The sequence below is a fragment of the Pseudophryne corroboree genome, chromosome 2 (genome assembly GCF_028390025.1).
Source record: "Pseudophryne corroboree isolate aPseCor3 chromosome 2, aPseCor3.hap2, whole genome shotgun sequence".
Lineage (NCBI taxonomy): Eukaryota > Metazoa > Chordata > Amphibia > Anura > Myobatrachidae > Pseudophryne > Pseudophryne corroboree.
In genome coordinates this window covers 539,580,892-539,606,588 of record NC_086445.1, presented here as the reverse complement: position 1 = coordinate 539,606,588, position 25,697 = coordinate 539,580,892, and the positions used below count along the sequence as shown (strand labels likewise).

Sequence of the window (25,697 nt, the reverse complement as noted above, 5' to 3'; positions counted from 1 at the left end):
CTTCCCCGCCGCTTGTCCCTGCGGCTACGGGGCACGCGGGGGGGGGGAAAGAACACTGACATTTATTGCGGGCAATAAGGTTGGCGCGGCCGGGGGGTTCCGTGCCCCGGACCCCCGTCAGTGCGCGTTAGTGCACTGTGCGCACTTTTCTCCCCGCCGCCGATACCGCCAGTCATAGCGGCGGTCCCGGCGCAGATGCTCCCACACACCACCGTGTTACCTGGGTGCAGGGCGCAAGGGGCGCCCTGAAAGACACTTTTCTAACTGATAAAATTATCTATAACTCACTATAGTTCAGTCCCTGTGGACATTTTCTCCAGATATTCTGCAGTAAACGGATGAGCACCAGCAGAGGGAGCATAAAAACCGGGATTGTCTCAACAAAACTAATTTTGGAGGTGACGCAAAGGCTAATAATGTATGGTAATTACCTATTTTAAATCAATATATGTGTGCACACATGTTCATTTGGAACACTAACGAATCAAGGACATATGAACACATTGAGTGTTTGAAAAGCTATTTTTAGCCACTTCATAATTAAATCAGAGAACATTGCGAAATTTAGTAATATCAAAGTCCAAGCCTCTGAACTATAGTGAGTTATAGATAATTTTATCAGTTAAATGTGGATCGATTGTATTATGGCTTATAAATATACACATCATGTATTGATTAAGTGTCATTCATGCTGCAGCATTTCATGTTAATAAATTATATTATCATTTTACATAATTTTTACCGTGAACATTTCTAATTGTCTCCTTTAATTAGTGCGGACAGCGCTCCTGATTTTCTACAGGGGGTTATATCCCTGCAGTTAGTGTGTTTTTTTGTTCAATATAAGGAATGCAATTATCCTTATAATTAGGAGCAGCAGACCGCACTATTATTTAATCTCCATCTTTTTGGTAGGTACTGGCGCCGGAGGGTATACACACCTGTCCATACACCCTTCAGTGTGGGGGCGGTTGTGTATATGCACAGTACGGTATATTGGAGCTAGTATTGTTGTTAAGGGTCTGGGGAGCACCGGGAAGGGGCGGAGCTTAGTCTCCTCAAGGGAGTCGGCGCCATTTTCTTAAAAATCCCCGCCAGGACTTGCAGTGCAGTAAGATGGAGGGGGGACAAGGTGTCATATAGCATTAAGTTTGAGAATGGTCGCATATTCCTTGTAGTAAGACATGATTTCCCAGTTTCCCTGCTCATTTACCCGCTATCGCTTGGTCGACATATGTCGGCAGATGTGGGGGCTTTGTCGAACTGCTGTGGGGTAAACTGTCGGCTTCGCCGGTGCATGGCGATGCTTGATTGGGGAGATTAAGTTTTAGCAGAGTGGTGTTTGTATGCCTGAAACAGTAAACACGATAAGGAAGATACTGTCGTGGGTGGATGCCTTTTTTTTTAATCTGGTTGTTATTGCCTGGTACCTGTAGGTATATGTATATTTATAGGTATATGTAGGGGGAGTGGTATCAAAATGGTTTGGTATGTTTCCCTCAGACCCCTCGGGAGTTCCAAGAGTATTCTTATTAAGTTTACCCGCTTATATTCCTGCGGTCGACATTTAGTAGGTTTCGGTCGACCTTAACGTTCCTGCTAGATCCACATCAGGGGCATGTCGGTATATGGTCATACACGTTAACAACACATTACTCTCACTAGGGACCTGATAGGTCTGGGCAATCCACTTGCGTATAGGTTATATCTATATGTGTGTATATGTAGCTATATTTTATATACGCATGGGTACGAGGTATGTGTTTTATTGTGTATTACATGATGTATATCCATGAATGCTGAAATAATGGTATTCTTATCATGTGCTGATCGCTCTGTTGATTAAGCTCTAGATGGGCCGTGACGACTTGGTTTTCGATCCTCTCGAGGAGTCCGAATATTAATCTCTTCGCAACGCAGAGAGAAAATTATGACAGTCAACTCCTGGTCGACGCAGAGCCCGGTCGCAAAAGAGCATACACAGGCAGCTAAGTGAAATTTGTATTTCTATATTTTAACCTTATTTGCTCTGTTTGCACTTGAGAAAGTGTTGTTTTAGGGTAAGCAGCCGATGGTATTACCCTACTCAGAGTGGGTAGCCTTGCCTATGTTTGTTCTACCTTGTACCAATACAGCAGGCTGCCTCGTGACAGCGGGAGGTGTGACCGGAAACATGCGGAGGAGGTACCAGGGAAAAGCTGGAGGGAGGTGTACAACTGTGGGTGTGCCCTCTGTTCAGTCAATCTCGGCGGATTCCTCTGGTAAGTCTAATTTCGTGAGTTAGCCTCCTTCACGATGGTTGGTGATGCATTCGTTTGTGGGATGCAGTCGTTTTTTCCGGTTCGATACCGTTCTTTTTTCCTTTTTCTGTGCAGACAGTGGAAGGTGAAAAGGTAAGTGTTCTGCAGCCTTGTTTGGTTCGCAGAAGTGGATGTCGTTTTCTGTTTCCACTACATCCACCACTTGTCGCCGAGTCTATCTGGCTGGTCCCAACTCCGGTGACCACTGGTCTACTAATTTTCAGTTAGTCCAGGAATAGACTAGGACCTGTGAGTTATTTATAGAATCAAAAGGGGGACATTCTGGGTTACGGTTGTTTCCCCTTACTGTTTTTTCTAATAGATCTTGCCGTTCCCCTCTGGAAGGGGAGGTCGTACGCGATGCCATATGGAGGTGTGTCAGGTTCAGGACATTGTATGGTTGTCCTTGTTTAAAGGTGCAAATCGTTGTTTCTCTCTGACTGTTCTTCGACACAGGGTTTGGCTGTTGTCCCCAACGACGCAAATGTCGAAAGTGGTTTTCAGAGTAGATGCTGACCGGTTAAGGTTCGGTGTGTCTGAGGATCCAGAGTTGGATCGGCTTTGCTGTGTCACCTCATCAATATGTTCCGTTAATAAAACAGATGGGTGCGATCTAAGAGGTCTTTTTCGGTGAGCAGGTCTTATACCAGAGTGGTTTTCAAGGGACCAGTGGGAAATGTGGTCCAGGTCTCACCTGCGCATGCAGCGGAATATAATCCTAACGGCCAGCACATCGCTCCTGTGGTGTCTACTCTGTTTTCTCCTTCTAGAGGAATGAAGGTTCGGGATACAGGTTTAGATCCTGGTGTCCGTGCATACAGATCTCCGAAGCTGGGGAGCAGTCCTTTGCAGGGGACGTATTTCCTGCAAATAAGTACAAGTTGGGAAACTTGTCTGATATAAGCTTTCTTGAATTAAGAGCTGTTTTCGACGAACGTATTCTTCGTGTCTACCCGTGTTGGTTCTGCCAGACGACTTGTCAGCAGTGGCGTAAGTAAGCTGATATGGCGGAACAAGGAGCAAAGCGGCAATGGCGGAAGATGCACAGTTTGCAGTTGAGTGGGAAGTCTGGTAAACGCTATATTAGCAGTCTTTGTTCCGGAGGTAAACGACGGAGAAATAGATTTCCTCTGCGGACGCGATATCCAGCCGGGGAAAAAAAAATTTCAGTCTTCATCAAGAAGCTTTCCCAAACGTGACAAGTCTTTGAGGAGTGTCGCAATTGGACATGTTGGCGTCTCGCCTCATCGAGAGGCCTCAGGGAGATTGTTCAAGGTCAGGGGACACTCAAGATATAGCAGTCGACATCCTTGTGACACCATGGGTGTTTTTAGTCGCTCTAAAAGGCCTCTCCGCTTTCACTTTTCTGACGGTGGTAAGTGTAAGATAATCAAAGGTTCCGGTGGTCCTCTTGATTCCGGTCTAGCCAGCGAGGGTTGGCTATCCAGGTTTCATGGTTTACTCATAGAAGATTACTGCCCTCTTCCTCTAAGTGAGGTAATGTTACAACAAGTTCAGGGCGTGTATCATGACTTACCGCGGATGCGTCTGACGGCGGGGCGGTTGAATGTCATATCCTAGGCCGAACGGGGGTTCCCAGTGAAGTCGTTTCCTCAATTCTTCAGGCTAGGAAAGAACTAACGGCAAGACGTTACCACCATAGTTGGAGTAATTATGTGTCTCGGTGTGTATCCAGGGAGACTCCTATGGAAGTTTTCAGCTAGGTCGTGCTTATCCATACTTTACAAGCTGGTGTGGATGCAAGCCTAATAAGTTTCTTTACAAATTTTCTCTCTTGGAAAGTGGTCATGCTATAAGCTTTGACGTCCGCAAGGCGGGTGTCGGTATTCGTGGTTTTGTCTCACAAGAGCCTTGTTTGATCTTTCAGGTGGATAGAGAGGAATTGAGTACTCGGTTGGTAGTTCTACCAAGAGTGGTTTCTGGGTTTCGCAGAAATCGGCCTATTTTGATGTCGGTGGTTACTTAGGCATTAGCTGATTCAAATTCCTTCGATCGAGCCAGGATTTTGAGTATGTAGGTCGCCAGTTTGGCTCAGTTTGGAGGAACAGAGGCTATGTTTGTCTGGTATGTTCCCAGCATGGTTTGGGAGACTGCGTTATGCTGTCTGTTACACGCTGAATCTGTGATGTGGTTTGCCATGTTTGTTCTACGGCTGGATTGCCGTCACCGAAATCGGTGGAGGTCCATTCTTTTGGGAAGATGGGTTTTTCTTGGGCGGATGCCCGAGGGGTCTCGGCGGTTCAACTTTGCCGAGCGGATTCTTGGTCAGTATCAAACGCTTTTGCTATGCTCTACAAGTTTGATACCCTGTTTTTGGGGACCCTTTGTTTGCTTATTCGGTGCTGCAGAGTCGTCCGCACTCTCCCGCCCGTTTTGGAGCTTTGGTATAATCCCCATGGTCCTTTTGGAGTCCCCAGCATCCTCTAGGACGTATGAGAAAATAGGATTTTAGTACCTACCGGTAAATCCTTTTCTCTTAGTTCGTAGAGGATGCTTGGCGCCCGTCCCAGTGCGTACCGTGTCTGCAGTTATTGTTTTTGGTTACACCCTGGTGGTGTGTCTTCTCTGTCAGGTGGTTGCTACTATTGTTCATGCCATGATATGCGGGGTTTAATTTTTGCTTTTGTGGACACATGGTTTGTGTTACATATTCTCTCAGCATGTGGCTGTGTTGTGTTCATGCCGTTGGCTGGTATTCTACTGAATGCCACGCTCTACGGTGTGTTTGACGTGTGAGCTGGTATGACACGCACCGTGTTTATAACAATAAATTATTTCCTCGAAATGTCCATCTCTCCTGGGCACAGTTTTCTAACTGAGGTCTGGAGGAGGGGCATAGAGGGAGGAGCCAGTTCACACCCAGTCTTAAGTCTTTATAGTGTGCCCAAGCTCCTGCCTGCGGATCCGTCTATACCCCATGGTCCTTTTGGAGTCCCCAGCATCCTCTACGGACTAAGAGAAAAGGATTTACCGGTAGCTACCAAAATCCTATTTTACTGTATATAATCAATGCTACAGCTGGTGATAGTATTATGGAGATTGGAGCTCACATCAAGTTATGAGCTAATGTAGGTCAGTGATTAACCGAGCCTTATTAAGGGTTCTGGATGCCTTAAGCTAATACACAAGTAGCGCTCCCTGTGTTGCTGCTAACTACAGAACACTAGGTCTGATTTGGATTTGTACACAAACCCTTTTGGTTTACATACAAATCTGTTATTTGTGGATCTGGGCAGCCCCCCCTTAGCTGCAAGATAATTAACATTTGTGGCATTTGGGCGGCAACCGGCACCAGGTGTTTTTGCCATGTTACATAAATATATAGGACCTTTGTCTCTTGAATTATGCAGCCAGGTACCTTCTCGCGCTGTGTACTCATTGTTCTCTATCACACGTGCCAGCCCAAAATCTGCTATTTTGCAGCAAATGGTTTCCGACACCAGGATGTTAGCAGCTCGTAAGTCCCGATGGATGTAATTTTTTCGCTCCAAGTACGCCATTCCTTCTGCTACCTATAGATAGTAGTTATACAAAAGAAAGATAATACACATAGGGGTATATTTACTAAGCTCCCGATTTTGACCGAGATGCCGTTTTTTCATCAAAGTGTCATCTCGGTCAATCTCGGTCATTTACTAAACACTAATCACGGCAGTGATGAGGGCATTCGTAATTTTTTTCTAGTTCAGGTAAAAAATTACGAATGAATACACCATCGGTCAAATTACGCCTGTTTAAGTATGAATCTCGGTCATTTACTAAGAAGTGCAAAGCAAAAAAACCCAAAACACTGCCGTGAAAAATTACAATTCGTAAAAAAGTCCTAAAAAAAAACAGACCTGCTTTTTTTATTCGTGATTTGAGATGCATGCAGGGATCCATGAGATCCGTGCATGTATATCAGTGGGAAGGGGTTGGAAAGTGCTTTTTTTTGCCAAAAAAAATTGCGTGGGGTCCCCCCTCCTAAGCATAACCAGCCTCGGGCTCTTTGAGCCGATCCTGGTTGCAGAAATATGGGGAAAAAAATGACAGGGGTTCCCCCATATTTAAGCAACCAGCATCGGGCTCTGCGCCTGGTCCTGGTCCCAAAAATACGGGGGACAAAAAGAGTAGGGGTCCCCCGTATTTTTAAAACCAGCACCGGGCTCCACTAGCTGGACAGATAATGCCACAGCCGGGGGTCACTTTTATACAGCGCCCTGCGGCCGTGGCATCAAAAATCCAACTAGTCACCCCTGGCCGGGGTACCCTGGGGGAGTGGGGACCCCTTCAATCAAGGGGTCCCCCCCCCAGCCACCCAAGGGCCAGGGGTGAAGCCCGAGGCTGTCCCCCCCCATCCAATGGGCTGCGGATGGGAGGGCTGATAGCCTTTGTTGTAAAATAAAAGATATTGTTTTTAGTAGCAGTACTACAAGTCCCAGCAAGCCTCCCCCGCATGCTTGTACTTGGAGAACCACAAGTACCAGCATGCGGCGGAAAAACGGGCCCGCTGGTACCTGTAGTACTACCACTAAAAAAATACCCAAAAAAACACAAGACACACACACCGTGAAAGTATAATTTTATTACATACATACACACATACATACATACTTACCTTATGTTCCCACGCAGGTCGGTCCTCTTCTCCAGTAGAATCCAAGGGGTACCTGTTGAAGAAATTCTACTCACCAGATCCAGTGGTCCAGGCTCCTCGGCAAATCCAGGGATAATCCACGTACTTGAATAAAACAAAAAAACGGTTGCCCGACCACGAACTGAAAGGTGACCCATGTTTGCACATGGGTCACCTTTCCACGAATGCCAGAAACCCACTTTGCCTTCTGGCTAAGTGGGTTTCTTCAGCCAATCAGGGAGTGCCACGTTGTAGCACTCTCCTGATCAGCTGTGTGCTGCTGTCCTCACTGACAGGCAGCACGCGGCAGTGTTACAATGTAGCGCCTATGCGCTACATTGTAACCAATGATGGGAACTTTCTGCTCAGCGGTGACGTCACTTTAGGTCAACAGCAGGGCAGAAAGTTCCCATCATTGGTTACAATGTAGCGCATAGGCGCTACATTGTAACACTGCCGTGTGCCGCCTGTCAGTGAGGACAGGAGCACACAGCTGATCAGGAGAGTGCTACAACGTGGCACTCCCTGATTGGCTGAAGAAACCCACTTAGCCAGAAGGCAAAGTGGGTTTCTGGCATTCGTGGAAAGGTGACCCATGTGCAAACATGGGTCACCTTTCAGTTCGTGGTCGGGCAACCGTTTTTTTGTTTTATTCAAGTACGTGGATTATCCCTGGATTTGCCGAGGAGCCTGGACCACTGGATCTGGTGAGTAGAATTTCTTCAACAGGTACCCCTTGGATTCTACTGGAGAAGAGGACCGACCTGCGTGGGAACATAAGGTAAGTATGTATGTATGTGTGTATGTATGTAATAAAATTATACTTTCACGGTGTGTGTGTCTTGTGTTTTTTTGGGTATTTTTTTAGTGGTAGTACTACAGGTACCAGCGGGCCCGTTTTTCCGCCGCATGCTGGTACTTGTGGTTCTCCAAGTACAAGCATGCGGGGGAGGCTTGCTGGGACTTGTAGTACTGCTACTAAAAACAATATCTTTTATTTTACAACAAAGGCTATCAGCCCTCCCATCCGCAGCCCATTGGATGGGGGGGGACAGCCTCGGGCTTCACCCCTGGCCCTTGGGTGGCTGGGGGGGGGGACCCCTTGATTGAAGGGGTCCCCACTCCCCCAGGGTACCCCGGCCAGGGGTGACTAGTTGGATTTTTGATGCCACGGCCGCAGGGCGCTATATAAAAGTGACCCCCGGCTGTGGCATTATCTGTCCAGCTAGTGGAGCCCGGTGCTGGTTTTAAAAATACGGGGGACCCCTACTCTTTTTGTCCCCCGTATTTTTGGGACCAGGACCAGGCGCAGAGCCCGATGCTGGTTGCTTAAATATGGGGGAACCCCTGTCATTTTTTTTCCCATATTTCTGCAACCAGGATCGGCTCAAAGAGCCCGAGGCTGGTTATGCTTAGGAGGGGGGACCCCACGCAATTTTTTTTAGGATTTTACTTTGTTTAATTTAAAAAAAAAAAAAAAAAGAACCCCAGCACGGATCACACAGATCCAGCCGAGATTGATTGTAAAAAAAAACGGCAGTGTTTTGCTAATCACTGCCGTCAAATTAGGTAAAAAAACACGAATGACATCGACATCGGAAGCAAAGAAAAATACGAATACGACAGCTTAGTAAATTAGTCGTAATCAATTCAAAAAGTTGCAGTTTTACACTGCCGATGTCATTCGTGATTGAACTTTGACCTATTTTCGGAAATTACGAATCTTAGTAAATATACCCCATATTGTTAGATTTTTATTCAATATAAAACATTAACTTAGTCTGATGTGACATTCCTTTCTTGGTTCCAGTTATTTTTTTCTATTTATTTCTTATTACAGACGTTCTCAAACTTGGTCCTCAAAGCACCCTAATGGTCCAGTATATCCATGCTTGGCCAAAGTTAACTTAATTAGTACCTCAGTCACTTTGATTTAACCATCTATGCTGAGCCATTTATTTATTCCCATTTATGCGTTATATTCAACTGAAGTCGAAAGCTGCTGTCTGTCGAAAAGACGGCAGTTTTCGACTTTTTAAGGTCGAATCGTGATTCGACCTATTCAATATAACCCAAAAATTGTTGACAAGTCAATGAATTTGACTTGTTGAAAAGCACGTGGATCGGCGGAATAGCTGCCGATCCACATGCTTGTGTCGAAAATGGCCCCCTTTTCGACCATCTCAGTTCGACTTTAAAAAAAGTTGAATGAGATAGGGACAGCAGCACCGGAGACAGGGAGAGCCGAGGCGTGGACGGAGTGAGCAGCGCTGGAGGACAGCCGCCGCTCACAGCAGCGTCCACCCGGCGCCAGCAAGCGAGACCTTGCTTGCTGGAGCCGGATGGATGCTGCCGTGAGCGGCGGCTGTGACAGGGGGGACGGAGCGGCGGCTGTGACAGGGGGGACGGAGCACGGCTGTGAGACAGGAGGGACGGGGGAGAGCCGCGGGCAGACGGGGAAGAGCAGCGCTACAGCAGCGGCTATATAGCTGCTGCTCTCCCCCGTCTGCCCGCGTCTCCCCCCCCCCCCCCCCACATCTCAATTCGACTTGAGATGTTCATTGAATAGGCCAGGTCGGATCCATTCCGACAAATGAATGTCGGAATGGATCTGACTTCAATTGAATATACCTCTATGTATATACAGTAGGACTAGCATATTCTATTGCACTGTACAATTAGAAACAAAACTGTAATGAAACAAGACTAATTAATAACGGACAGGGGAAGAGGGCCCTGCTCGCAAGCTTACATGCATTTAGAGAAATAGGCATTTGATACATGAGGATAAATCTATTCAGTCCTGCACCTGTTCTGTCACTAGGCACAAATGATGTAGAAAACAGCATTTCAACATCAATTAAAATACAAACATTCATTTGGTTGTAATTTTGTACATGTCTCTATTTTATTGATTGTGAAATTTATTTTTTATTATTACATTTTTTTTGGCATAACTACATTTGTGGAGGGTTTCTGTCTGATCTCTTTGTATATGAACGCTGCATCACTCTAGAGCGCTTGGGTTTGATACTTCATTAGTTTCATGACTGAGCTGGTTCTCCCTTACCTGAGCTGACATGTCTATAAGTTTATAGACAGTAAGTCTGAGGCCTTCTGCTGTTTTCAAATAATCTACCAGGCACCCTGCAGAATAAAGGAATTTCTTAATACATTTAATCTGGAGGCATCAGCAATAGTGTGTAAATACATTATCCATATTGCTTCCTATACATCACTATCCATGAACATAATTATTATTGTTCTTGTTTACAAGTATATAATACTAAAGGTATGTCTGCCAACAGAAGCAGGTCCACAGACTTTACAATGATAAAGTTTAGCCCCACATGCTTTCAGGCCCAGCAACAGGGAGTACAAAGGGGACACTGGACCCCAGCCCCTCAAGAATCTTGGGAATCCAGTTACTGAACCTGGACCAATCAGGTTGCTGTCAGGCAGGAGCAATAAAGTTTTTTATGTCTTCCCAGTGCAGCGCGAATGATGTCATGACACCATGCTGCTAGATGGTAGATGAACTACAAAGAAGAGCACGCAGCAGAATGTGAGGGAAAGTTGTGGGGAGGGGGGCTGGAGATGCAGAGACACGTGGGCGGATGGTGCTCAAGGCATGGGTTTGGGGAGATACGGATGGATGTGCTGGATAGATAGAGGGGGAGGTACTGGAGAAACGGGAATCTGCTGGAGAGGCAGTGGGGGATATGTTGGAGAGACACAGGGGTGTGTGCTAGAGAGACACATGGGGGTATTCTGAGGAGAACAGGAGGTAATGATGCTGAAAGATGGGGGGGGGGGAGGTGATGCTGAGAGACACAGGGAAAATGAGTATGCTGGGCACCAAGATTTCTGTTGCTGGCCCTGCATGCTTTACATTATTTAAGTTCTACAACCCTGCTTAAAGTGAGTCATGCAGAGGAAGCAAGCAATGTTTATTGAAAGATTACAAGAGTGATACAGTAGGTGGGCCTCCCGTCAGATGGATGGATATTTGAAACCTGTGGTTGGGTAGAAGCAGGGGCGGATTGGGAACAAAAAGCGGCCCTGGAAAAATTTGCACTAGTCGCCCGCATGGGCAGCTCCAGAGGTATATGGTCTAGCCATGGGCCATAGCAGCAGCACCCTCCCCCCAAGACTGTCCAGATAGTGGGCATGTCCAGCATCAAGGGGGAAGTTAAAAAGAAATAAAATTAAATATTATGAGCACATTATATGATACACCTTCAGAATTTAGGAAACTATATCATTCTTTAGAAAGATATATTTTCTTGCTTATTACACCAACCGTATCCCAATCACTATTCACTCAATCTTATATGTCAGCCAAGCAGGCAGACAGAGCATACACTAGATCATCTGCAATCACAGGCTAAGTGGCAAAGTCATTTTCATATATGCAAATTATTTTGCATCTTATTCATTATGTCCATAAAAAAGACCACATGTCCTCAAACAAAACAGGCCCCACGGGTGCGTCGGCCCACCGGGAATCTTCCCTGTAAACCCTATGGCCAATCCGCCTCTGGGTAGAAGTGATAGTCCTGTCTATGCAGTAAGGAAGGAGGTACTAATTGAACATGTATTGCAGATGGGATTAGCTCTTTGGGTGAAAAAAGTTGTAAGTGCTTCACCTTCTCATTGTATCCATAACACTTAGTTACCTTTCTCAGAAAATAGATGATAATAGAGAACAACAGTTTGTACTCAACCACAGAGCAATGCATATGAAGTTTTGTTAGGCTAGTAGTAATATTTGCTATATATATTTGACTGCCATAGGTAGCTCTTTTGTATAAGGCAACTTGTATTTCAATTTCGATTTCCTTAACAGTAGTCCCCAATTCCAACAACTGTAGGTGAGGACTGCAGTGCAAAATAAAGTATGCATTAAATAATTCTTGTAGGTAAGGGATTTACAGGAATGTAAGCGAAGTAAAAAAAATAAAAAATATTAAACTGACAGCGAGTGTGGGCTAGCTTCATTATTTTATTACACAGGACAGCATGTTTGTTATTAGACCCAGGCATGATTATAATTTCCCTTTCCCTGACTCACCATTTTCCATGTATTCTGTCACAATATATATAGGTTCCTGGGTTACTACCGCATGTAAGCGGACCAGTCGTGTATGCTGCAGCTGCTTCATTAGGTTGGCTTCTGCAAGGAATGCTGCTGGGGACATAGTTCCCTGTTTAAGGTTCTTTATGGCAACCCTGGTGTGCCCGTTGTAGTATCCTGCTCACGAAGACAAATTTTAATGTAGAGATACAGTAAGAATCTAAAACCATGGAAGTAATTGCGGTACACGTCATCTGCATAAGTACAATAGAGATTGCTTATACTACTGAAGAGAAAATATATGTTCAATGATAAACTAATACAAAGAGAAGAAAAAAGTTATCATCACTCTTGATTCTATATTATATTGCTGATCCTCAATGTAGAAACTGTGTGGCCAATCCAATTGTTTCCCCCCGCGGCTACCACTAGAGGGTACAAATGGAGCAATTTTGGTAGCCGCAGGGGTGACATTTCTTCTCGCAGCCACCTGAGGTGCAAGAAGAAATATGTGCACACTCGGCACTTTAGGCATCCAAATGGGAGTTTAGCCGTTTTATATGAATAAACCCTGTCTTTTTGGACGCAACATGTGGTATGTGCATGGGCACCCAAACACTATTGAGTCTTGACAATTGAGTGGGCATCTAAACAGTCCCGTTTAGATGGGAAAAAAATATTTATTTCTCAGCTGGTAGCCCTCTATTTCTGATGCTATTTGTCTGCAGGAATTTGCTTTTTCCTGATCCTTTTAAAACAGAACTAAACACCAAAATGTAAAGCACTAATGGGGTCAGTATTGCACAGCTTCTTCAAATGCTGTAGAAGTGTGGAGATGTGTGTAGGCGCTGGGGCGGTGTGTCCACTCCCAGCGTCAGGCTTCCGGCAGAGTGCAGGGGATCGGTGTCCCCTGCAGTTCCAGGTTGGAGACACCGCTGGGGCAGCTTGTCTGTCCCCAGCGTTGGTTGTGCAGCAGTGGCAGGTGTCCAGTGCAGAGACTGTGTACCCTGCATCGGACCTGAAGCGGCGATGGACAGCGGCTTCAAATTTGCAGCCGATTCTGTCTTCCCCCCCCCCCTATTTTCTATTATCTTGTCCTGTCCTTTCTGTATATTGCACTTTCGGTCTCTTTCTTTCTCTGTTCCTGATCCTCCAGCCTTTCTTTTCATTGTCCATTTCACACTGGATGGTATACTTTCACAGCTGAAGTGGAATGGTGGGGATTGATGGTAGAAATACTAAGCCAAATACAGGAAATCTGAGTGTCTTCACAGACTAGCTATTGTTTTGGGCATGATCAAAGCAAAGGCAAATTGACTCTTGTGTTCATGCTCTGAATGATAATATCTAAGCAACCCCGTAGAAAGTATCCAGATAACCAATAAGGTCGCAGTATTTTGATAAGTGGTCAGGTTGTTGAGCAATAATGGGTCAGTCGTGATTTTTTTCCCCACAGAAAAAGCATTGAGTGGGGGGGGCACAGATTTTTTCCCTTTGGGTTGTAAATTGCAGCAAAGCCCTTGCCAATTTTTTTTTTTTTTAAATTCAGTTGATATAATGATTTTTTTCTAATACTTTTGGTATACAGTATAATTTCAAGATACAGTAAACTGTTTTTTTGTTGTTCAATTTCAAGTAATGCAGTTGACTGGTGGCAATGAAGGAGCTAACACTTGCAAACTTCAGTACAATCATCTTTTCCATATTTATTTGCAGTGTATTGCTGCAACATAAAGGATTTTTTATTTATTTAAAAAACAAACTTTGAAATGCTTACACACACACACACACACACACACACACACACACACACACACACACACACACACACACACACACACACATTCCAACTTTGTGTCTTCGAGCTATAGAACAATGTAAGTAGCATCCTTTACATTCCCTTTATATTATACAGTATACTGTACATGTTGTAAATGGCACAAAAGTGCACAAAGTAATTTCATTTCAACTTGAATTTTATTCAGGAAAGTACTTTCTAAGCATCTATAGACATTCCCTCATGTCACCTTCTTTTTGGCACAAAACAAATAGGGGGAGATTTATCGAAGCTTAGAGAGAGCTAAAGTGAAGAGCGCTAAATTACTAACTAATCAGCTTCTAACTGACCGTGACAGTTCATAGTAATTGCTTAATATTCAGATTAATGGCTAAGTAGAACATTCTAGGTAGATAGGAATTATAGAAGTCAATCAATTAGAAACCGATCTACTCACCCATCCACACCTCTCCAAACTGTCCAGCACCTAGCTTCTTCACTAGTTGCAGCTTGTTGCGTGGGATCTCCCATTCATCAGCCCACCAGGGTTTTTTTGGTCGGTGAGTCTGGCATGGATCCTTCAGCTTAGTACATAACCCATCCAAGGACACTAGGTGGAATGCAACATATGGCCTCATATTTTATAGCAGGACAGCATATGACATCTGATCTATGGACTTGGACCGATGGCTAATCCGCTGTGTGGCTTGTTAATGAGCATACCTGTTCTTTCTCTAACGTCCTAGTGGATGCTGGGGACTCCGTAAGGACCATGGGGAATAGCAGGCTCCGCAGGAGACTGGGCACTCTAAAGAAAGATTTAGTACTATCTGGTGTGCACTGGCTCCTCCCTCTATGCCCCTCCTCCAGACCTCAGTTAGAATCTGTGCCCGGCCGAGCTGGGTGCTCCTAGTGGGCTCTCCTGAGCTTGCTAGATTAGAAAGTATTTTGTTAGGTTTTTTGTTTTCAGAAAGCTTCTGCTGGCAACAGACTCTCTGCTACGAGGGACTGAGGGGAGAGAAGCAAACCTACTCACGGCAGCTAGGTAGCGCTTCTTAGGCTACTGGACACCATTAGCTCCAGAGGGATCGAACACAGGTACCTAACCTTGATCAACCGTTCCCGGACCCGCGCCGCCGTCCCCCTCGCAGAGCCAGAAGAACAGAAGCAGCAGAAGCACGAAGACATCGAAATCGGCGGCTGAAGACTCCGGTCTTCACTTAAGGTAGCGCACAGCACTGCAGCTGTGCGCCATTGCTCCCACAGCACACCGCACACTCCGGTCACTGTAGGGTGCAGGGCGCAGGGGGGGGCGCCCTGGGCAGCAATTAAATACCTTTTTTGGCAAAAAGAGACATATATACAGTCTGGGACTGTATATATGCCAGAGCCCCCGCCATTTTTTGCACATTAAAGCGGGACAGAAGCCCGCCGCTGAGGGGGCGGGGCCTTCTTCCTCAGCACACCAGCGCCATTTTCTCTTCACAGCTCCGCTGGAAGGACGCTCCCCAGGCTCTCCCCTGCAGTATACAGGTGCAATAGAGGGTTAAAAAGAGAGGGGGGGGGGCACATAAATTTAGGCGCAGTATATATATTAACAGCAGCTACAGGGTAAACACGAAGTTACAGTGTAATCCCTGGGTTATATAGCGCTGGGGTGTGTGCTGGCATACTCTCTCTCTGTCTCCCCAAAAGCCTTTGTGGGGTCCTGTTCTCAGTCAGAGCATTCCCTGTGTGTGTGCTGTGTGTCGGTACGCCTGTGTCGACATGTTTGATGAGGAAGGATACGTGGAGGCAGAACAAGTGCAGCTGAGTGTGGTGTCGCCGCCGACGGTGCCGACACCTGATTGGATGGATATGTGGAAGGTGTTAAATGATAATGTAAACTCCTTGCATAACAGATTGGATAAAACTGTAACCGGGGGACAGGCAGGGTCTCAACCCGTGCCTGATCCTACAGCGCAGAGGCCGTCAGGGTCCCAAAAGCGCACACTATACCAGATAGTTGACACAGATGTCGACACGGAATCTGACTCCAGTGTCGATGACGATGAGGCAAAGTTGCAGCCTAAAATGACTAAAGCCATACGCTACATGATTGTAGCTATGAAGGATGTATTACACATTTCTGAGGAAAATCCTGTCCCTGACAAGAGGATTTATATGTATGGGGAGAAAAAGCATGAAGTGACTTTTCCCCCTTCACATGAATTAAATGAATTATGTGAAAAAGCGTGGGATTCCCCTGACAGGAAGGTGATAGTTTCCAAGAGATTACTTATGGCGTATCCTTTCCCGCCAACGGACAGGTTACGCTGGGAATCCTCCCCTAGGGTAGACAAGGCGTTGACACGCTTGTCTAAGAAGGTGGCCCTGCCGTCTCCGGATACGGCCTCCCTAAAGGATCCTGCGGATAGAAAGCAGGAAGCTATCCTGAAGTCAGTTTATACACATTCTGGCACACTGCTGAGGCCAGCAATTGCTTCGGCCTGGATGTGTAGTGCGGTAGCTGCATGGACGGATTCTCTGTCTGAGGAGTTGGATACCCTGGACAGGGACACTGTTCTACTGACCCTGGCACATATCAAGGACGCGGTCCTATATATGCGGGATGCCCAGAGGGACATTTGCCTGCTGGGCTCTAGAGTAAACGCTATGTCCATTTCTGCCAGAAGGGTCTTATGGACAGGGGATACTGACTCTAAAAAACACATGGAGGTTTTACCTTATAAGGGTGAGGAATTGTTTGGGGACGGTCTCTCGGACCTAGTTTCCACAGCTACGGCTGGGAAGTCAAATTTCTTGCCTTATGTCCCTCCACAACCTAAGAAAGCACCGTATTATCAAATGCAGTCCTTTTGTTCTCAGAGGAGCAAGAAGGTCAGAGGTGCGTCCTTTCTTGCCAGAGGCAGGGGTAGAGGAAAAAAGCTGCACCACGCAGCTAGTTCCCAGGAACAAAAGTCTTCCCCGGCTTCCACTAAATCCACCGCATGACGCTGGGGCTCCACAGGCGGAGCCAGGAGCTGTGGGGGCGCGTCTCCGACATTTCAGCCACCAGTGGGTTCGCTCACAGGTGGATCCTTGGGCTATACAAATTGTGTTTCAGGGATACAAGCTGGAATTCGAGGTGATGCCCCCTCACCGTTACCTAAAATCGGCCTTACCAACTTCCCCCATGAAAAGGGAGATAGTGGTGGAGGCAATTCACAAACTTTTTCTCCAGAAAGTGGTGGTAGAGGTCCCCCCCCTTCAACGGGGAAGGGGCTACTATTCCACTATGTTTGTGGTACCGAAACCGGACGGTTCGGTCAGACCCATTTTAAATTTAAAATCCCTGAACTTTTATCTGAAGACATTCAAGTTCAAAATGGAATCGCACAGAGCGGTCATTGCAAGCCTGGAGGAAGGGGATTTTATGGTGTCTCTGGACATCAAGGACGCTTACTTGCATGTCCCCATTTATCCGCCTCATCAGGAGTACCTCAGGTTTGTGATACGGGACTGTCATTACCAATTCCAGACGTTGCCGTTTGGCCTGTCCACGGCACCGAGAGTTTTTACCAAGGTGATGGCGGAGATGATGGTGCTCCTTCGGAAGCAAGGGGTTACAATTATCCCATACTTGGACGATCTCCTCATAAAGGCGAGGTCCAGGGAGCAGTTGCTGATCAGTGTAGCACACTCTCAGGAAGTGTTGCGTCAGCACGGCTGGATTCTGAACATTCCAAAGTCGCAGCTGATTCCTGCGACGCGTCTGCCCTTCCTGGGCATGATTCTGGACACAGACCAGAAGAAGGTGTTTCTCCCGGAGGAGAAGGCTCAGGAGCTCGTGACTCTGGTCAGAGACCTCCTAAAGCCAAAACAGGTGTCGGTGCATCACTGCACATGAGTCCTGGGAAAGATGGTGGCGTCTTACGAAGCCATTCCCTTCGGCAGGTTCCATGCGAGGATCTTTCAGTGGGATCTGCTGGACAAGTGGTCCGGATCGCATCTTCAGATGCATCGGATGATCACCCTGTCCCCCAGGGCCAGGGTGTCTCTTCTGTGGTGGCTACAAGGTGCTCATCTCCTCGAGGGCCGCAGATTCGGCATACAGGACTGGGTCCTGGTGACCACGGATGCAAGCCTCCGAGGGTGGGGGGCAGTCACTCAAGGAAGAAACTTCCAAGGGTTGTGGTCAAGTCAGGAGACTTGTCTGCACATCAATATCCTGGAACTAAGGGCCATATTCAACGCCCTGAGTCAAGCGGAGCCTCTGCTTTGAAACCAACCGGTGCTGATTCAGTCAGACAACATCACGGCAGTGGCCCATGTAAACCGCCAGGGCGGCACAAGAAGCAGGGTGGCAATGGCAGAAGCCACCAGGATTCTTCGGTGGGCGGAGAATCACGTACTAGCACTGTCAGCAGTGTTCATTCCGGGAGTGGACAACTGGGAAGCAGACTTCCTCAGCAGACACGACCTCCACCCGGGAGAGTGGGGAGTCTGGGGACTTCATCAAGAAGTCTTCACGCAGATTGCAAATCGATGGGAACTGCCACAGGTGGACATGATGGCGTCCCGTCTCAACAAAAAGCTAAAAAGATATTGCGCCAGGTCCAGGGACCCTCAGGCGATAGCTGTGGACGCACTGGTAACATACCAAGGGTGCTGAGAATTGTAAGAAAAAGAGGAGTGAGAACAATACTCATTGTTCCGGATTGGCCAAGACGGACTTGGTACCCGGAATTGCAAGAAATGCTCACAGAGGACCCATGGCCTCTGCCTCTCAGACAGGACCTGTTACAACAGGTACCCTGTCTGTTCCAAGACTTACCGCGGCTGCGTTTGACGGCATGGCGGTTGAACACCGGATCCTAGCAGAAAAGGGCATTCCGGAAGCAGTTATTCCTACGCTGATAAAGGCTAGGAAGGACGTGACAGCGAAACATTATCACCGTATATGGCGAAAATATGTTGCTTGGTGTGAGGCCAGGAAGGCCCCTACAGAGGAATTCCAACTGGGTCGATTCCTGCACTTCCTACAGTCGGGTGTGACTATGGGCCTGAAATTAGGGTCCATAAAAGTCCAGATTTCGGCCCTATCTATTTTCTTTCAAAAAGAACTGGCTTCACTGCCTGAGGTTCAGACATTTGTTAAGGGAGTGCTGCATATTCAGCCTCCTTTTGTGCCACCAGTGGCACCTTGGGATCTTAACGTGGTTTTGGCTTTCCTGAAATCCCATTGGTTTGAGCCACTTAAGACTGTGGAGCTAAAGTATCTCACGTGGAAAGTGGTCATGCTGTTGGCCCTAGCTTCAGCTAGGCGTGTGTCAGAATTAGCGGCTTTGTCATGTAAAAGCCCCTATCTGGTTTTCCATATGGACAGGGCAGAATTGCGAACTCGTCCGCAGTTTCTGCCAAAGGTGGTGTCATCTTTTCATCTGAACCAACCCATTGTGGTGCCTGCGGCTACTCGTGACTTGGAGAATTCCAAGTTGCTTGATGTAGTCAGGGCTTTGAAGATCTATGTTGCCAGGACGGCTGGAGTCAGGAAGACTGACTCGCTGTTTATCCTGTATGCATCCAACAAGCTGGGTGCTCCTGCTTCAAAGCAAACCATTGCTCGCTGGATCTGTAACATGATTCAGCAGGCTCATTCTGCGGCTGGATTGCCGCATCCAAAATCAGTAAAAGCCCATTCCACAAGGAAGGTGGGCTCTACTTGGGCGGCTGCCCGAGGGGTCTCGGCATTACAGCTTTGCCGAGCTGCTACTTGGTCTGGTTCAAACACATTTGCAAAGTTCTACAAGTTTGATACCCTGGCTGAGGAGGACCTGGTGTTTGCCCATTCGGTGCTGCAGAGTCATCCGCACTCTCCCGCCCGTTTGGGAGCTTTGGTATAATCCCCATGGTCCTTACGGAGTCCCCAGCATCCACTAGGACGTTAAGAAAAAAAATAAGAATTTGCTTACCGGTAATTCTATTTCTCGTAGTCCGTAGTGGATGCTGGGCGCCCGTCCCTAGTGCGGACTTTCTGCAATACGTGTATATAGTTATTGCTTAATAAAGGGTTATGTTATGTTGGCATCCATTGGTTGATGCTTTATTGTTTGTTCATACTGTTAACTGGGTATGTTTATCACAAGTTATACGGTGTGATTGGTGTGGCTGGTATGAGTCTTACCCTGGATTCCAAAATCCTTTCCTTGTAATGTCAGCTCTTCTGGGCACAGTTTCCTTAACTGAGGTCTGGAGGAGGGGCATAGATCGAGGAGCCAGTGCACACCAGATAGTACTAAATCTTTCTTTAGAGTGCCCAGTCTCCTGCGGAGCCCGCTATTCCCCATGGTCCTTACGGAGTCCCCAGCATCCACTACGGACTACGAGAAATAGAATTACCGGTAAGTAAATTCTTATTTTTATGGCCACATATTTTTATTGTTTATAGTTATTTTATAGCGCTTACATATCATACAGCTCTATATATAGGTTGGGGCTGAAATGCCAGCAGGTGGTATGCCGGTGGTCAGAATACCGACCGTGGCATCACGCTGTTTAGAATCCCAACGGGTTGGACAGAAAGCTATCCCTCACCCCCTTACTCCCTTAGCCCTTTCTTACTGTAGCCTAATCCTCCCTTACTGCAGCCTAACACTAACCCTCCTCCCCACAGCCTAACTCTCCCCAGTGGTGCCTAACCCTAACTCCCCCCTCACTCCAGCCTAAACCTAACTCCTCCCCCACAGCCTAAGCCTAATCCTTCCCGTAAATTCCTAACCCTAACCTCCCCTCCACGCAGCCTAAACCTAACCCTCCCTTCCCACAGTCTAACCCTCCCCCCGCAGCCTCAACCTAAACCCCTCCCGCCACCCCGCGGGTTATCTCTCCGACATCCCAGCATTCACTCGATCAGGATACCGGCTGTCGGGATGCCGGTGTCGGCATTGTGATCCTATTCAGGCTGCTGGTGGCGACATTCTGATCAGTGTCGGGATTCCAGTGTCGGCCTTTTGACAGAATCCCAACCGCCGGAATCCTGACCGAATCCTCTCTATACAGAGAATATGTATTTACATCAGTTAGTGGAGCATTCAAGTACAATATATATATATATATATATATATACATACATACATACACACACACACATATGATAGATATATATATATATATATATATATATATATCATATCACATGGACACACATGATTAAGGTTTACAGAGTTTCATACTCAGTCGTGAAGGTGCATAGCTAGAAACAAAAGGGCCTTGTAGCAACATTTAAGATGGGCCCTATTCTCTCTTCACAAAGCACTGCTTTTACTCCAATATTCTCCATATAGGGCCCGATTCAGTATATGTTGCATCAGCGATGCTGTGGTTTCCCACAGTCCAAAAATACACTGTTAGGTTAACTGATAATAAAAACCGACACTCGGGATCCCGGCAGTCGCCATGCTGATGCCAGGTTCCCGAGCGTTCATGAGCCCGATTGTCGGCATGCCAACTAACAGGGACTATTCCTACCCACAAGGGGCTCCGTTGTGCACGCAGATCCCCTCCCCTCGCCGGCATTCTGTTTCGGGATCCCGGGGTCAGTATGCTGATTGCCGGGATCACCACTGCCGGTCTCCCCTACCCAACCCCTAATGCTAACCAATGTACTTACAATACATTGCATGACACACTTATGTATGGATGGCAAGGCAGCATTAAATAAATGTAGCACCAAGCCTGTCCTTGCCTAACCACCTTAGTCAGTAAGTAGTGCCAGTTAGGTTTTGTGTCTATAGGGCACGTTTCCATTGCTGGATAACATGAGAGTGTTCTATCTCTATTTCCTTAAAAGCCATACTGCTCACCAGAATAATGTTGCACAATTTCCTGAAGATCGTTAAATGTTATCCGGGGTGAAATATAATATCCTCCATTATCCATATTGCGAATCTTATAATGTTTCACCACTTCTCCCTGATTCGCATCTAGATCACGCACAGATAAAGAGTAGGAGCCTGGAATGGTAACAATGAGGAAACAATAAAAACTGGAATTAAGTGAGGTACATAAAGATGGAAAGGAAAGAATATAAAATTAGGAAAAGGCAGAGAAAGAAGTAAATGCATGACACTTCTGTAGACAAAATAATAAAGAATACAATACCTTTATTGGTCTCACTTTCTCGTATCAGGAAAGATCCTTGCTGGTTTCCTGGAGCTAGAAGCTGACGCTCTGCATCTTTCCGACCCAGATCACTGAAGAACCAACTATAGAATATATTGGAATACAATATTGTTGTATGTAGAAGGTGACATACTTCTGAAAGCCTTCATGATACTTTATTTAAAAGCTGACACCAAGTAAGATTTTATTTTTGGCCCCCTTGGTAAGCCCTATAGCTAAATGGGTTCAGTCTGTGCCAGTGCAGGAACTGAGACAGGGCCTGATTCAGATGTGGTTGTAGTAGCTATCACTTCCGCTTGCATGGAAGCAGCAGTGATAGCTCTAATAGGGTAATGCATCATGGGGTGTAACGCCTCCTGCAGACATTACTGGTCCGAGCTGCATCCTAGGACACAGTATCAGATCATTTCGGACACCATCGGCCGGCTGTGTTACACAAGGGGTCACACAAACCGGCTGCTGCAAGACCTTCCAAGAGGCCAGGAAATCTCCAACCAATGTCGGGGATCCAGCACTCGTCCCTCCCTCACAATGGTGGTGATATGGCTCTGTTTGGAGAAACGGAGGCCATCGCCGCCCCCTCTCCATCAACAAATGACATCAGACTATCAGTCACTGACAGTCATAGTGCGACCGACGTCCCAAGCCTGTACTACACATGCACAGTACGGGTCCAGCGCATGCACAAAGTACCAAACATCTGTACTTTGCGGCATGTGAACTACTTGTGATCATGGACAATGAATACCATTGCTACACTATGGTAGAAGGATGTTAACTAAAAAACATTTCAGCTGTTGTTAGCAATGTATTTTTAAACACTTGCCAATTTGGATATGTTAGAAATGACCATTGATAACCACAATGCTGTCACTGGACGTAGCTCTCAAATACAGCCTTTGGTTCCAGCTTCATGTCTGGCAACTTTTAGGTTTGGTTCCAAGGCACCCAATCACTATATACACTGTCTGGCCAAATTATTATGACTGCAGGCTTTAATTCTTCTAGGCATGGCTTCTACTAGCTGTCGATATGTTTTTTGGAGAATATTAGCCCAGATGCAAGGAACTGCATCTTCATAATGTTCAACTCCACCATCCTGAGCAGATATGACGCACGTGGGTATGTGCTTTTGTGCTGTTGTCTTCATATCCTTACCCAACTATTTTCCCACATGACCCATTTCCATCATTTACTGTCCCAATTCCTGTATTCCTTAGCAAACTGTAAGCATTTCACCCTGTTTGCAGCATATAGCAATAGCGTATGGACAGGCCTAGTCTTTCTGTGGCCCATGCAATGTAATGTGCGACATACTGATTTTTGAGAGGGCATTTAACTTTGTTCCTGATTCAGATTAAACATAATTAGATACACTGTTGCCCGTCTGTGGGACTGAACAAGTCTGCCCACACTCCGTTCCACTTAAGAATACAGTAGCCGTTTATGACTACGGGCCTTGCACTAAGACCCAGTCTTCTGTCGGCTGATTATTTATTATTATTAAACATTATTTATAGGGTACCACACATGGTCTGCTACAGAGGGCAAACAACAAGACAGTGCATGGTATAATACAGTAAAGTAAACAAATAGCACCAAAAAGTAATAAATAGCACTACAAACCTTAACACAGCCAGCGATAGTTTGGATGGGTAATGGAGTGTAATGGGTGTATTCAGTGCAAGCTGAAATCTGTACCCATTAATGTGGGTGCAACTAACAGGTTTAGAGCCACTGAAAGAGATTTGAAGTCAATAAAGGAGTGGAGTTCAGGGGCAGAGAGCCGAAGGAGAGGGTGTAGAGTGTAGCTGGAGAGCAAGAGCTATAGGGCGTGAGGAAAGGTGGAATAAGGCCCCTGCTCATTTGAGCTTTCAAACGAAAAGGAAGGAGGCAGATAAACGGTTGACACAAGGTGTGAACCATAGTTAGGGGAGCTGAGGGAAGGAAGCAAGATTGAAAGAGATGAAGATGAAAGAGGGTGGGGTAAACTGCATGGTGTTATTGTGAAGTGGTAGACTGGTATGCTTTTAATAAAACAGGTGAGTTTTCAACGACCATTTGAAGCTAGGCAGGCTAGGGAACGGTGTAGCTGTGTAACAACAAACTCAGGACTACACTTGCAGCATCAGTGTAATACAGGTCTTTACTGAGTATGAGCCAGACACCAAGTGGAAGTAACAGGAGACAAACAGGAAGTGAGTCACCTCAGCATGACATCATCTCCCATGATGCACAGCATGCATTTACATCCCCCTTTCAAACTGGAAGGATGCAGAACATAGATGAAACAAATGCAACAATGTGACAATGTTAGGCGTGAACAAAAGAAAATACATTATTCAATAAAGTGTTGGAACTTTGGGTTGGGTTTGGACACACAGCCCGATCTGGTAATGGTACACTGGGAACCTATAGGCATGTCCGCTGTGACACCAGAGGGCTCTATTACTTCAGAAGTAGTCTCTGAGGAAGGGCTGTCAATGCAATGCGAATCATCACTGACAATGGTTGCAGCTGTGGTAGAAACTGATGAGTCAGGCTGTGTAGAGCTTTCTTCAGGTACACTTAACAGATGGCGGTGGTTGCATTTATAGAGGGCATTTTCAGACTGTACCGCGTAGCTGTTTGGCCGACCTGCAGGAAGCTGAACCACTGCAATTCTGTCAAATCCTTGCTTGGTTTGCATGCGGATAGGCTGGCCTGGAGACAGTGGTGGCAGGCGGTATGCTGATCTGTCATAAGAAGCTTTGGCAGCCATTCTGCGCATGCTGATGGTCTCCTGTACCTGTGGCTCTACACTGTGTTGCAGGAGCTGCTTTGCCATTGGGATGCCTGTGTGGGTGCGCCATACTAATAGGCACTGTGCAGGGGATGGAAGTCCATCTCGGGGCATGTTTCTCAAGTTTAACAGTGCCAAGTATATGTCCGATCCATCTCGTGCACACTTCTTCATTAGGTGCTTTGCAGAGCGGACTGCACGCTCTGCCAATCCATTTGACTGTGGGTAGTGTGGACTACTAGTGATGTGCTGGAAGTCCCATGTACTCGCAAAGTCCTTGAACTCTCTACTCTTGAATTGCATGGCATTATCAGTGATCAGCTGCTGTGGGGTGCCATGTTCTGCAAAGTGTCTCTTCAGCTTTGCGATGACCATGTGACTTGGGGTGCTGGGCAAGTAGTTTATCTCAAACCATTCTGAATAGGAGTCAACTAGTACCAGGTACTCCTCCCCCCTACATTCGAATAGATCAGCCGCAAGAATGGACCATGGAAGATCAGGAATGTCATGGAGCAGCATGGGCTCCCGTGACAGTTGTGGACGCAAGGCATTGCAGGGTGCGCAAAACGAAACAGCACGGTCAATGTCACCGTACATGGAGGGCCAGAACGTGGTTTCACGGGCCCTACGCTTGGTAGCCTCTAGGCCAGCATGGCCCTGGTGCATCTGCTGGGTGTAAAACGTCTGAAGGGCAGCCGGAATCACGAAGCGATGACCCCGCAGGATGACACCATCAGATACGGTGAGCTCATCTCTCATACAGTAGAAGGGGCGAATGCAGTGCGGTAGTTCCTTGGAAGTGGATGGCCAGCCGTTGATAATGACAGCAGAGAGACGCTGGCAAAGATCATCCGCAAGTGTAGCAGCACGCAGCTCTTCCAGCCGCTTGGTAGGGAGCACCTCCACAGCCTCATAGTCATCCTCAGCAGTGTTCATGTCAGTAGTCAGAAGGAAGGCTTGAG

The 25,697-nt window shown here is 46.7% G+C and overlaps 1 protein-coding gene across 1 annotated transcript in view; it reads right to left on the bottom strand.

Moving 5' to 3' along the window:
* The window catches only part of LCK (LCK proto-oncogene, Src family tyrosine kinase), a 130,815-nt gene that overhangs the window by 35,010 nt on the left and 70,108 nt on the right, over positions 1-25,697 (bottom strand). The window contains exons 6-11 of the mRNA XM_063954268.1: positions 21,933-22,036; positions 21,635-21,784; positions 14,248-14,400; positions 12,011-12,190; positions 10,007-10,083; positions 5,680-5,833 (exon numbers count right to left, since the gene is read on the bottom strand). Coding sequence (XP_063810338.1) covers positions 5,680-5,833; positions 10,007-10,083; positions 12,011-12,190; positions 14,248-14,400; positions 21,635-21,784; positions 21,933-22,036 — 818 coding nt within the window. The remainder of the gene's footprint in view (positions 1-5,679; positions 5,834-10,006; positions 10,084-12,010; positions 12,191-14,247; positions 14,401-21,634; positions 21,785-21,932; positions 22,037-25,697) is intronic.